Below are 14,186 nucleotides of genomic sequence, written 5' to 3'. Positions count from 1 at the left end.
AATTCTAACTGTACTAAAAGTACTAGAAGGTACTAAATATGGTACCCTTTGTATTAGGCAAACGCGAAGAGCTAGAATTCTGAAATTTGGAATGAGGGTCACTGATGGAGAGCTAGAAAGGTGTACCAAATGGTTTTTAGAATTCGAACTATAAGTGTACGAAAAGTACTAAAAGTTACTAAATTTAGTACTATTTGGTATTACGTGAACGGATAGAGCTAAAATCTTGAAATTTGGAATGAAAATCAAGGTTTAGAAGATGAGTTGATATAAGGAGGTGGTTTTGAAAATGTATACTCATGTGTACGAATGGTACAATTTGAATTTGAGCGAACCGATAAAGTTGGAATTCTGAAATTTGGAATTACTATTACTGTTGGAGCGTAGGTTTGAGATATAGAGGTAGTTTTCGAAATTCGTACATATGGGTACGAAAGGTACTAAATAGTTCCAAGTAAGGTACAATTTAGATTTGGGGGAACGGATGGAGCTGGAATCCTGAAATTTAGAATAAGGATTACAGTCGGGGTGTAGGATAGAGGTATTTTGGAAATTCGTACTTTTGGGTACGAAAAGTACCAAATGGTACAATATGAATTTAAGTGATCGGATAGAGCTGGAATAGTGAAATTTGGAATTAAGATTACTATTGGAGTGTGGGATTGGGATACTTTTGGAAATTCGTACTTATGGCAACGAAAAGTACTAAATGATACCAAATTTGGTACAATTTGGATTTGGGTGAACAGATACATTTGGACTCCTGAAATTCGAAATTAAGATTACTTTTGGAGTGTTGGATAGAGGTAGGTTTGGAAATTCGGACCCATGGGAACAAAAAGTACTAAATGGTACTAAATTTGGTACAATTTGTATTACGGTGATCTGATGCAGCTGTAATTCTGAAATTTGGAATTAAGATTACTGTTGGCGTGTAGGATTGAGGTAGTTGTGGATATTCGTACTCTTGGGTACGAATATTACTAAATAGTACCAAATTTGGATTTGGGTGAACGTATATAGCTGAAATTCCGAGATTTGGAATAAGGAGTACTATTGGAGTGTAGGATTGATAAAGTTTTGGAAATTTTTAGTTATGGGTAGGAAAAGTACTAAATGGTACTAAATTTGGTACAACTTAGATTTCAATGATGGGATACATTTGGAATCGTGAAATTCGGAATTAAAATTGCTGTTGGAGTGTTGATAGAGGTAGGTTTGGAAGTTCGTACTTTGGATACGAATAGTACTAAATGGTACCAAATTTGGATTTGAGTTATCGGATGTATCTGGAATTCTGAAATTCGGAATTAAGCTTATTGTTTGAACATAGCACTGAGGTTGTTTTGAAAATTTGTACTTATGTGTACGAAAAGTACTAAATGGTACTAAATTTGGTACAATTTGGATTTCGGTGATCTGATGCAGCTGCCATCTTCAAGTTTGGAATTAAAATACCTGTTGAATTGTAGGATTGATAAAATTTTGGAAATTTTTAGTTATGGGTAGGAAAAGTACGAAATAGTACTAAATTTGGTACAATTTGGATTTGAGCGAACGGATAGAGTTGGAATCAAGAAATTTGGAATGAAGATTACTGTTGGAGTGTAGGATTGAGATATGGAAGTAGTCTGTGAAATTCGTACTTATGAGTACGAAAAGTACTAAATTTGGTACAATTTGAATTTGAGTGAACGGCTAGAGCTGGAATCTTGAAGTTTGGAATTAAGATTACTGTTGGGGTGTAGGATTGAGGAAGTTTTGGAAATTCGTACTTATATGTATGAAAAGTACTAAACGGTACTAAATTTGGTGCAACTTGGATTTGAGCGAACGGTTAGAGCTGGAATCTTGAATTTTGGAGTTAATATTACTGTTGGGGTTAGTTTTGGAAATGCGTACTTAGTTTTGGAAATGCGTACTTATGCTTACAAAAAGTACTACATTTTGTACAATTAGGATTTGCGCTATAATTTCGCTCGAATCCTAAAATGTGGAATTAGGTACACTTAGGGGTACGAAATGGTTCCATGTAAGGTACAATTTTGTATTGGATGAACGGATATATCTGGATTCGTGAGATTTGGAATTAAGATTACTGTTATCATTTGCTTATAACGTCCGATTTAAGAAATATGTGCCATAAATATACGAAAAGTTGTAAATGGCACAGGATTTGGTACAATTTGTTATTGTGTAAAGGGAATTTTGAAATAATAGGAGGAGGTTCGTATTTATGTATTTACATGTAAAGTACTAAATAGTTCTATAATTGATTTTGGGGGAAAGATAGAGCTGGAAATGAGGATGGCGGTTGTTGGGTTAGGCCGTATTTAATTAAAATATCTCAAAAAATGTGGATCGCTCTTGATGTGTAGGCGTGACGAAAATCGAACTAAAGTGGTACGTATTAGTACACAAATGTTTCCATTCTATATTATATATTGTTTTGTATATTCAACGCATACGAAGTAGCGGGCACTTTGCTAGTAATATTTAAAAAAATTCAATTTGTGGAGGTTTTTAAATATATTCGTCAATAAAACATCATTAAAAAAACAAGGTTTTCTAAATATTCAGGTATGTTCTGAGGCACACTTCATCTCTCACTTTACGCCTCAAGCATTTTGTTCACCACATTTACGCTTATTTGTCGAGTATTTTATGGATGGACTAGGGTGTACTCTTCTTTTTAAATACCCTAATGAATCTTAGCCCCAAGAAATTCGCAAAAAATAGAAGTAAATTGGGTGAACAATTGGGTGTTTGAAGCGTGAAGTGAGAGGTGAAATGTGTCTCAGAACATACCCAACTATTTAAAAATCCACGCTTTCTAAGTCCTTAAAAAATATTTTTATACCCTCAGCATTTATGCTAACGAGGGTATATACACTTTCATACGGGCAAAATGTGCCTCATCGAAATAATGGTTTTAGACCCCAAGTATGTTTGGACGAAATGTGTTTCAGACAATTTGGAGTCGATTTAGCAACGTCTGTCTGTCTGGCTGGTGCGCACGATGACTCTCGAACGGATGAACCGATTTAGCCCAAAATTTGGCTTTCGTAATATTTTGTCCAAACTTAGTTTAAGCTCGAAGATTAGTTATATCGGTCCACTCCATCCGGTACCTCCCCCACAAAAAATCGGAAATGTTCGAAAAATGTTTGCGCACGATAACTCTTGAAGGAAGTAAACGATTTGGTCCATACTTTGCACATCGTGAAATTTCTACCAGACTTAGATGAGGTTCCAATATGGTCTCAATCGGTCCATTCCTTCGGGTACCACCCACACAAAATTTCGGAAAAGTTCAGTTTAGGACCTTCCCGCTTTGATTTTTGTTGTAGCAACTTGTATTCACTGCCCCCATACGACGGTACATGTTTCAGGGGGGGGGGGGGGGCAAGTCCATACTTCCTGAGAAAAGAGCCTGAAAGTTGCATAAAACCCCTATGACACCGTGTGTGTAAAAAAAGAATTTTTGTCGATTTGTTCCATATCCGCACTTATGACACAAATGTGAAATATCGTAAATCAAATGGAACAAAGTGACAAAAAAAATTTTCCATCTTTGCCTCAATAAATTAAATACTTCTAAATCGAAAATTGAAATTCTGATTTTTGAAATGTGTTTTTAAACTTGTAAGTTTTTAAAATATTTATTTCATAACTGAAAAACTTTATGCTTTCCCGTCGAGGTGTGGATATCTCGGAAACTAGAGCAGATAGGAGAAAGCCGACTAGAAATTCAGAAAGAGCATACCGGAAAACCCTAGAAACCACCTGTATCTCAAAAAGTCAAAAATGGCGTATGGAACACTTAAGCATGACACCGACGATATGTTGTCAACATTTATTTCGAAGATGGGCAATACCGGTCCACAACTTCCGATACTTCGCCCCCAATATCACTAAAAAGGTATGCGCGACATCTCTTGAACGGGGCGATCTGTCCGTAGATGAAAGTTTCAGTTCACATAGGCTGAGGGTATATCTCTGTCGGCAAAGTCGACTGATACTTTTGTACTTGTCAAAGGAAAATTCTCATTTTTAAAGACAAGAATTTGATGTATTCAATAAACCCACAAAAATTATGAAGACTGAACACCAAGTTTCAGTCATTTCGGGTGGATACTGTGGCCACAAGCTTCAAAATACCTAAAATTGGGGGCTATATAAAGGCATTGACCTATACCGACAAATGAAGACTTAACACCAAATTTTAGCCATTTTGGCGGGATATTGAGACCACGAACTTAAAAATACCGGAAATTGGGAGGTACCGTACTATAGGGGCTATATGAAGACGTGGACCTACACAAGCCAATTTCAAGTGGAAAGTTTTATACCCCCAAAGAAGACTTAATACCAAATTTCAGACATTTCGGAGGGATATTGAGGTTACAAGTTGTATACCCCACAAGGAAGACTTGATACCAAATTTCAACCATTTAAGAGGGATAATGAGGCCATAACCTTCAAAATACCAGAAATCCGGAGGTACCGTTCTATGGGAGCTATATGAAGTCGAGGACCTACACCGACAGATTTCATGTGGAAAGCTATATGCCCCCAAGGAAGACTAAATACCAATTTTCATCCAATGCGGTGTGATAATGAGGCTAAAACCTTCAAATTACCGAAAATCGGGAGGTACCGTTCTATGGGGCTGTATGAAGGCTAGATCCACGCCTTCAGCCCTAGCCCGACGTATAGCCCGACCGACAAATTTCAAGAGGAAAGTTTTATACTTCCAACGAAGACTAAATACCAAATTTCAGCAACTTTGGTGTGATAATGAGGCTAAAACCTTCAAAATACCGAAAATCGGCAGGTTCCGTTCCCTGGGGGATATATCAAAACGTGGACCTAAACCCCACAATTCTCTGTTGGAATGTTGCATGCCTCTGCCGAAGACTAAACACCAAATTTCAGTCATTTCGGTTAGACATTGTGAGCAAAACTTTCAAAATACCGAGAATCGTGAGGTACGGTTCTATGGGGGGCTACATCAAAACGTGGACCGACCATCCCAGTTTTTTGTCCTCGAGATTGTAAGTCAGTAATAAGTATCTGTACCAAAATGAATGCATCTACGATAACTCCTTCTATTGTTGGCCCCAGTTAATATTAACTCGCGACATAGTCTGTCGCAAATCGAGATTAGTTTATCGGTGTAATAAGCGATAATATAAAACTACTCTTACATGGCATGCTAGCTTTTATCGGATTTCTAAGAATTGTTACAAAGTATTGAATGCTTAATTGCTTTCTAACTTACCCGTATATTAATTACCGGCATTGGTGGATATAATTCTTTAAGTCGCGACTCCATAATTATACCCTGCTGTATGTCCCATCTGGCGCCTTCCATAAATATTCCATGAATGTAGGCGCCTTCTCTTGGCGCTGATCTAAAATTAAAAACAAAACAAACAAAAAACAGTAGTAGACAAAATTAATTATCGATTTTTTTGTTCAACTAAATAAACAGTAATTACATGAAACGATTGTCTGCCTGTTTTAGTTTCATTCATACAGCGGTGATATGTAAATATGTTTGTATGTATGGATGTTTGTTTGCAATTACAAATTAAATATTTAATTTCTAAAAATAGAATATTTAACAACTTTCAACGTTCAATCGATTAATGATTACAAGTCACAATTTTGTAATATTGAGGAGGTGGGGATGTTGCCACTGGGGCGGCAAACTTAAAGCGAAGCACAGTGTTTGGAAAAGGAGATTAAACATAAACACGTGATTTTTTATATTATCTGGTACGGTAGATGAGGTGTGTATGTGTATGTATATACATATATAAACACATACCTAGGCAAAACACTAGGATTAATGTTGGTTATAGGGTTTTTGATTAGCTAGGATTTCTTTTTACCAGATTAAAAAAAAATTATTTAAACCTGACATAAAATATTAATTAATCGAATCTAAATATGTACATTAATAATTGACAATTGTCTTATGCATAACTTTTAGTATTATATTTTTGCAGATATTATGCAGAAGAAGAACCAAGATGAAGATGGTATCACGAAACATGATCGGAGTGGTTAGAAATGTATTCATAGGTCGCCTTCTGCAACAAAATTGTCTTATGCATAACTTTTAGTATTATATTTTTGCAGATATTATGCAGAAGAAGAACCAAGATGAAGATGGTATCACGAAACATGATCGGAGTGGTTAGAAATGTATTCATAGTTCGCCTTCTGCAACAAAACGTTATGTTTGCAATGTAAAGCCATCGTACTTAATGGTAAGTAATATTTTTTGTAATTTTTATATATTTTGTTTTATTTCGTATCACTATGCCTAGAACTCTTTAATAAAATCATTCAATATTTGTCGTGAGAAAAAATCCCACTTACGATCGTGGACGCCACGTTTCGATGCGATTTAATGATAGCTTTGGCGTTAAGTTTTCAATTTTCAGACACAAAGTAATAATTGGCTGGAGCCAATGTTCTAAATTGATGACGCTCCATCCGTCAAAGATAACGGCCAATTGTCGCCATCCCAACGTCGTCGTCACTGTATTTTGCTCTTTTCTTGTTTTTGTTGATGTCATTGTAGTAATCAGTCGTGTTGAAAATTTGAATAAATTTCACTGCAATATTTGATTATTATTTCTTATTCGAAAAAAGAAAAAAACAACAACATTTATTATTTTATAATTGCTCTATGGCGATCAACATTTGTTATTGCGGCACTGATTATACCCTATACCACAATGTGGAAAAGGGTATAATAAGTTTGTTTTCCCAAAAATTCATGTAACGCCGCGAAATATTCGTCGTAGACCCCTCATGTGGTATACCAAACTTCATATCTCGACGAGATAAAGCGATTTAGCGATGTGTGTCCGTCCGTCCGTCTGTCCGTCCATTAAAAATTGTAATCAAGCTAGAGGCCGCAATTATGGACCGATTGTCACGAAATTTAGTATGGAGGTCGGGTTTGGACCAGAATAGAACTGATTAGTTTTTGGCGATGATCGTGAAATGTTAAAGGGATGAAATGGACCAAAAACAAAATTTTTGCTCGATTTTGTAGCCGCTCTGTAGGTCGCAATAATAGTCCGATCGGCGCGAAATTTTAAACGTAGTTTTGGTTTGAGATGAAGAAGTAGCGTGCAAGTCAACGGTATGATCGGATAATATTTAGCGGGTTCAATTGATCAAAACTTTTGTGTATACATTTAAATAAAAGTTATCATTTATCAAAAGCTAGCCCGGAAAGCTAGTGCACAGGGATAGTGGTATAGGGTATCACATGGTCGGCCCCGTCCGACTATAGTCTGTTCTTACTTGTTTTATTTTATTTTGATTTATTAAAATTCTTAAGAATTTTCATAAATCAATATTATTGTTGTTTATTTGCAATGATTAGAATATACATACGCACATACATAACCTAACAACAAATTGGGACAGTCGTTTAATGAATCATAAAAAAGTAATATTCGAACATTTTTATAAAGCCCTCCCAAATGGAAGTTTTAACGGGGATTTGCGTATTTTCATAAAGCCCGCATTGGTTACTCCAGCGGCAAACCTGCTGGTATCCATACCTTCCACTAATCGACACTTGATTGTTCCGAATGTAGCACCAACTCATCCAAAAGCATAACCCAACAGGCATTAGCAGACGCTTTGTTTTGAGCTCTTCCCAGAAATGTGAACGGTGTGCCACCAACTTTCCGCTGAGAACATTAAAATCCCCACACCATATCTCTCAGGAATCCACAAGGGTACCCAGCAAAAATTTGGATCCGTTAGTAATTATGTAACCCATTACAAAGTAATATAAGCAAAAATAACTAGTTATATTTTCTCCTTACTAAGTTATGAGTACGGTGGCATAGAGCGTGTGCTTCCAACAACAAATCCTTGGGTTGTGTGTTAAACGCTCACCGTCGGCCGGTTACTTTTTTTAACAACACAAAGAACAGTTGGTGGTGCACATGTAAGCACATGCAAGCTTTTAAACAACCCTTAATGTTCGTATGCGTGGCATAGTGTGTTCGGTTACAAAGCAGATGTTCGTGTGTTCATATCCGGCAAAGAGCGAAAGTGTGTTGAAATTGAAAACAAATTCCACCTCAACTGTTCTAAAAATAGAAAATATTTGTATACCCTCCGCATTTATGATAACTTTCATACGGGCAAAATGTGCCACAATTTGGAGTTGATTTAGCAAAGTACGTCCGTGTGTCTGTCTGGCTGGAGCGCACGATAACTCTCGAAAGGATCAACCGACTCGGTCCAAAATTTGCTTTTCGCAATATTTTGTCCAAACTTAGTTTAAGTTCGAAGATGGGTTATATCGGTTTACTCCTTCCGGTACCTCCCCCACAAAAGTTCGTAAATGTTCGGAAACTTTGTGCGCACGATTACTCTTTAAGGGAGTAACCGATTTGGTCCATACTTTACACATCGTGAAATTTCTACCAGACTTATATGAGGTTCTAATATGGACGCAATCGGTCCACTCCTTCGGGTACCTCTCACACAAAATTTCGCAAAAGTTCAGTTTAGGACCTTCTCGCTTTGATTTTTGTTGTAGCAACTTGTATTCACTGCCCCCATACGACGGTACATGTTTCAGGGGGTTGGGGGGGGGGGCAAGTCCATGTCCCCTATGACACCGTGTGTAGTTGTTGGAACGTACTATAACTCTCGAACGTATCTATCGATTCGGTCCAAAATGTGGTCTTCGTAATATTATGTGCAAATATAGTTTAAGTTTAAAGATAAGCCATATCGGTCCACTCCTTCAGGTACCTCCCCCACAAAAGTTTAAAAATGTTCGGAAAATTTTTGCGCACGATAATTCTTGATGGGAGTGACCGCTTTTGTCCATGCTTTACACATCCTAATATATATATCTACCATATATAGATCAGGTTCGAATATGGACTATATTTGCCCACTCCTTCGGGTACCTCCCACACAAAATTTTGGATAAATTCACTTTAAGACCTGCTCTTGACAAACTTTGATCAATTACTACAGTAAAAGTTTTTCTGGGGCAAGTTCATACTTCTTGAGAAAACTGTACGAAAGGTGTTAAAAACCCCTATGGCACCGAATACTGCGTTCGTCCACACTTCAGATATCGTAATATTTCTTCGAGTATTAGATGAAATTCGAAGGTGGTGCTTATAGGTCCACTCCTTCCGGTACCTCCCCCACAAAAGTTCGAAAATATTCGCAATATCTCACAAACAGAGCAACCTATTTGGTCCATACTTTGGATATCGAAATATTTTGTACAAGCCTTACCCCCATTATTATAAGTCTTCTTTTGTTATATTTTGGATTTACCGAACAGATTTATAGCGTCTCGGTTAACCTGAAGTTATAAGTGATGATTGAATTTCAAAGAGGAGCTTCTTGGCATTAACATTTAATGTAAATATTATATTTTTAATGCCTCCAAATTGGTTTATTTTGCTTTTTCAAATCCATCAGATAGTAAAAGAACACATGTAATAATGGCCCTTAGGGTGCCAACCACACAAATGTTCAACATTTTTGTTTGATAAGGGTCCGTTCGAAAATCCTTTGGATATTTTCCTAGTGACCCTGTTTACAGCGATATTTTGTTTCTCGTGGGCTAGTATGGTGCAAAAGCTCTATCTATCGATATCCCCCGCAAATTTTTGAACTTTAATCCAATCCATATTTTTGTCGGTTCATACGCACAAAATTTTGAAAACCCCCCTAAATATATAAGCTTTTTTGGGAAAAAAGTATTTCAATCCACACAGGCTGAGGGTATATCTCTGTCGGCAAAGCCGACTGATACTTTTTTACTTGTTCTTTTTATCTTATAGCTTATTTTTCAACTTCCACTGGCCATAGAATAACTAGTTATTCTAGTGGTCATAGAATGACTACTAATTCAGTGCGAAATGCCCTTGTTAAAATAAAGAGTTAGTAGGGGGTTTTTAAGTAGTTACGACTACCGAAAGTATTATAAAAATCCATTATTTAGTGAGAGTTTTTTTGCTGGGTATCTACAAAAAAGTTTGCAAGCCCGCTTTATCTGGAAAAAAGAACATGCAGTTTGACGCTGAACAGCTTGAGAGTTATAAATATCAAACCGTGTTTCTCAAGAATGTATCTATGAGGTTGTAAAAAAGTGTTTACCCTAATAAACATGTTCTGAATGTAAACCCGTCGCGGCTGGTCACGACTATGGCCAAAAATGGTCAAAATCAAGTACTACGGAATACAAATTTATTGATAAGAATATAAACATTGAAGGAATTTTAATTATAGTATTGGTTTGTCAAGTAGTTTTGTCCATGTGAAGGTTCAAATCCGATAATTGTTGGAAATGTGTGTTGTCCTTATTTTACTTAAATTAATAACTTGTATTATGCACCAAATAAATTTTTAAGATTGCTTTGGATGTAATAAACATAGATTTAATTTTGTTTGGGAGTAAATAGTGATCATATGGTGTTTACAGCTACCCAAGTCTGTGGTACTTAGTAAATCGATTTTGTGAACCAACTTTTAAAATTAGTGGAGTGGGGAAGAAATTGAATAAAAGTGTATATCGATATTATTTGCTGTTTGAGTTGTGAAAAGTGAGTACTTCAAACGTATAAAGGTTCCAGCTGCAGAGGTTTGCAGACGAACATGTTATTTCTCTTTTTCAGCGACCACCTCACTCAGGGGTTACTCCCTTTTTTAACAAAGGGTTTTGCGGTATTGGCTATAGCGCGCAAACGAATAACCCGATTTTCATATATTTTTGTGGGCTTATTAAGTACCTGATAATCTTGTTTTAAAACGAGAGACTTTTAAAAATATATATTTTTTTAAAAAAAATGGTGAACAGCGAAAGTCAAAGTTCGATTTTATACAACAAGTGGACGGTTTTTGAATATTAATGTTTCGTTTAAAATGTTTTTAAATTAAATATCTCGTATATAAAGACAAAAGTTTGATGTATTCAATAAGCTCACAAAAAATATGAAGACTAAACACCAAATTTCAGTAATTTCGGGTGGAAATTGAGGCCACAACATTCAAAATGCCGAAAATGAGGAGGCACGGTTGTATGGGGGCTGTAGGAAGACGAGGACCTATACCAACAAATTTCTGGTGGAAAGTTATAACTCCCCAACGAAGACTTAATACCCATTTTCAGCCATTTCGATGTGATAATCATGCTTAAACCTTCCAAATACCGAAAGTCGGGAGGTACCGTCCTATGGGGTCTATATGAAGGCGTGGACCTATGTAGACAAATTTCAAGGAGAATGTATTATACCCCCAACGAAGACTAAATACCAAATTTCAGCAATTTCGGTGTAATAATGAGACTATAATCTTCAAAATACAGATAGTCGGGAGGTACCGTTCTATAGGGGCTATATCAAAACGTGGACCTACACCTACACAATTCTTTAATCACGGTGCTTTTGAATCAAATTTAAATGGAAGGTGCTTAGATCTGGGAAATTTTTGCGGATTCTGAAACTACAGTGTTCATAGATGAGAAAAATAAAAAAAAAATCGCCGAAGCGCTTTTTAAATAAATCGCGATTCAAGTTGACATTTTTAGAGGTTGTTTAGGTTTTCACGATTTTGCTGAAGAAAATGTTGTAGCTATGAAAATTCTCTAGAAGATTGACCTTCACGGTATTTTCGTAGGTTTTACCGTTTTTGAGATATTGAAGTTCAAATTGGGACAATGCATTGACTGTATCGCCCCCTTATAAAATAATGTCATGAAGGGTGCGCCTTAACTAACTTTTAGTGAAATCCGCTTACACAGGGGAAGTTTTGTGAATTCTGAAACAGCAATGTTCATAGATGAGAAAAACAAGAAAAATTCAAAATTCAATTCAAATAAATCGCGGTCAAATTCTCATTTGTAGATGTTTTTTAGGTTTTACGATTTTGCTTGGAAACCGCAAGTCCTATCGAAATGGAGCTAAAGAAAATGACGTTTATGATTTTCCTAGTTTAAGTTGGGAAATTGCAGTCATTACATTGTTTTATAAGGAGACGATACAGAATTGAATTGAATTTGAATTGTCCTAATTTCAACTTCTATATCTCAAAAGTTGTAAATCCTACGAAAATATCATTAAGGTCAATCTTGTAGAGAATTTTCATAGCAACAACATTTTCTTTATTCCGATTTTGATAGGACTTGCAGTTTCCAAGCAAAGTCGCAAAAACCTAAACAACCCCTAAAAATGTCAACTTGAATCGCGATTTATTTAAAAAGCGCTCCGGCGATTTTTTTGTTTTTTAATTTTTCTCATCTATGAACATTGTAGTTTCAGAATCCGCAAAATCTTCTCAGGTGTAAGCACCTTCCATTTAAATTTGATTCAAGAGCACCGTGTAATGGAATGTTTTATACCTCTGCCGAAGACTAACCACCAAATTGGTGTAATTTCGGTTGGTCATTGTGCCTAAAACGTTCAAAATACCGAAAATCGGGAGCTACGGTTATATGGGGTCTATATCAAAACGTCAACCGGCCATCCCAATTTTTTGTCCTGTAGATTGTAAGTCAATAGTAGGTATGTGTACTAAAATTGAGGCAACTACGATAACTCCTACTATTTTTGGCCACAGTTAATATGAACTCGCGCCGTGAGTTTTGTCTCTTTGGCGTTTTAACTAAAAGAAGAGAATGAAAAAAACTGACAAGGAATTTACGTTCAAAATAAGGCTGATCGTTAGCACTATGGAGAACAAAATTATAGTGTTTGAAAAAGTGTTCCAAATATTGGAACATTTCGTGGCTCATATCTCAGAATGTATTGGCTTTCCAAAAAAAAAAAAAACAATCATGGACTTGCCGACGAAAAACTATATCATTGTAATAAAGACTATCGTCGATGAAAATGCGGAAACATACTTCGAACAGCCATTAAACTGCACTTATGAGAAAAAATATTACAATGGTCGAAGTTTGGCCAAATTTAATTTACTCCTTTCATTATTTTTAAAAATTGATGTCGGATTTTTTTGTTCGGCACGCCCCTATAGTGTTTAGTTAGATTTTAAGATTGCCAAAGATTGAGCACAATCGGAATATGTTAACACGTGTCACTGTAGCCTCAAAGTTTCCTTGGGCCCTATATAGATAATATTAAATTCCGAGCCGATTTTTACAATCTGTACAGCGATTTCGTGAAAATTCGCCTTTGGTCCCACACAAATAACTATGGGAACTTCGCCGTACGTTCATTTTATACCCTCAGCATTTATGCTAACGAGGATATGTATATGAAGAAAAGACAAAATTTTTTAGTTTTCCATAAAAAAAATTAAAAATTTTTTTTAAGCTACATGAAAGATTTTTGGTACATAGATTGGGAAAAAAATCCCATTCTTAAATCTGTTCGAGATACTAATTTTGGTTGTTGCGCGCAAAAGTTATGGCGGTTTCAATTCTGATAAAAAGAAAAAAATCTTTAAAAGACTCTAATCATTATATTGAGAAACTCTCTTAATTAGGGGCTCCCTACGTAATATATGATTACTGAGGCCCCATAACATTAATGAAAAAGTTTTAAGTTTTCGCGGAAATTGAGAAAGAGTTTAAAAAATTGGTACTTTGCAACTTGTATGTACGTAATCTATACATCGCGAAGATTCAAATGAAACCAAAACTATACAAATCCGTTTAGTGGTTTTCATATTATAGCAAAAACAAAAAAATATATTGAGGAAATTTATAAAATTTTTGTAAGAGAAAATATTTATTAAAATTTATTTTGTGAGTTAGTTGAAAAAATGTAGGAAAAATAGGTCGGAGTTATTCTTCTATTTTAGTTTAATTTCACGCAAAAAATCAAATTTTTTATTCTAATCACTTCTCGAATACACACTAACATCTAGCGGAAGATATGGGTATCGTTCAAATGTTGGGTTCCTTTTAATATGGTATGCTCTTGAAATAAAACTGTATCGGGTAATGTTCATTTTGAAATGCGTGTAAATCGCGAAATCCTCAAAACCACTTGATGCGCATGCGGTTTACCAACACAGCGAATTCTTCTTTTTAATTTGTACACATTTGCTAGGATTTATTTTGGCCGCTAAGATGTAGCATCGTCTGCAGTTTAGTGTGCAACAAACTGTATAACGCTTATAATTTGCACAAAGTGCATACCCTT

At 35.8% G+C, this 14,186-nt stretch overlaps 1 protein-coding gene and 1 long non-coding RNA gene across 4 annotated transcripts in view; one reads left to right on the top strand and one right to left on the bottom strand.

Annotated features, from left to right (window-relative positions):
* The window catches only part of LOC141393568 (uncharacterized), a 55,331-nt gene extending 49,066 nt beyond the window's left edge, over nt 1–6,265 (top strand). Inside the window, exons 2-3 of the long non-coding RNA XR_012410123.1 lie at nt 6,018–6,083; nt 6,151–6,265. This is a non-coding gene — a long non-coding RNA (uncharacterized lncRNA). The remainder of the gene's footprint in view (nt 1–6,017; nt 6,084–6,150) is intronic.
* Dhc93AB (Dynein heavy chain at 93AB) overlaps nt 1–14,186 on the bottom strand; it is an 80,119-nt gene that overhangs the window by 4,121 nt on the left and 61,812 nt on the right. For all 3 annotated transcript variants that reach the window (XM_073966627.1, XM_073966646.1, XM_073966637.1), the window contains one exon: nt 5,285–5,417. In XM_073966627.1, coding sequence (XP_073822728.1) covers nt 5,285–5,417 — 133 coding nt within the window. The remainder of the gene's footprint in view (nt 1–5,284; nt 5,418–14,186) is intronic.

This window comes from Musca autumnalis, unplaced genomic scaffold (assembly GCF_047663935.1).
Source record: "Musca autumnalis isolate F117 unplaced genomic scaffold, ASM4766393v1 scaffold_1, whole genome shotgun sequence".
Lineage (NCBI taxonomy): Eukaryota > Metazoa > Arthropoda > Insecta > Diptera > Muscidae > Musca > Musca autumnalis.
The sequence above is the reverse complement of the archived record's forward strand: the minus strand, read 5'-3'. Positions and strand labels throughout refer to the sequence as shown.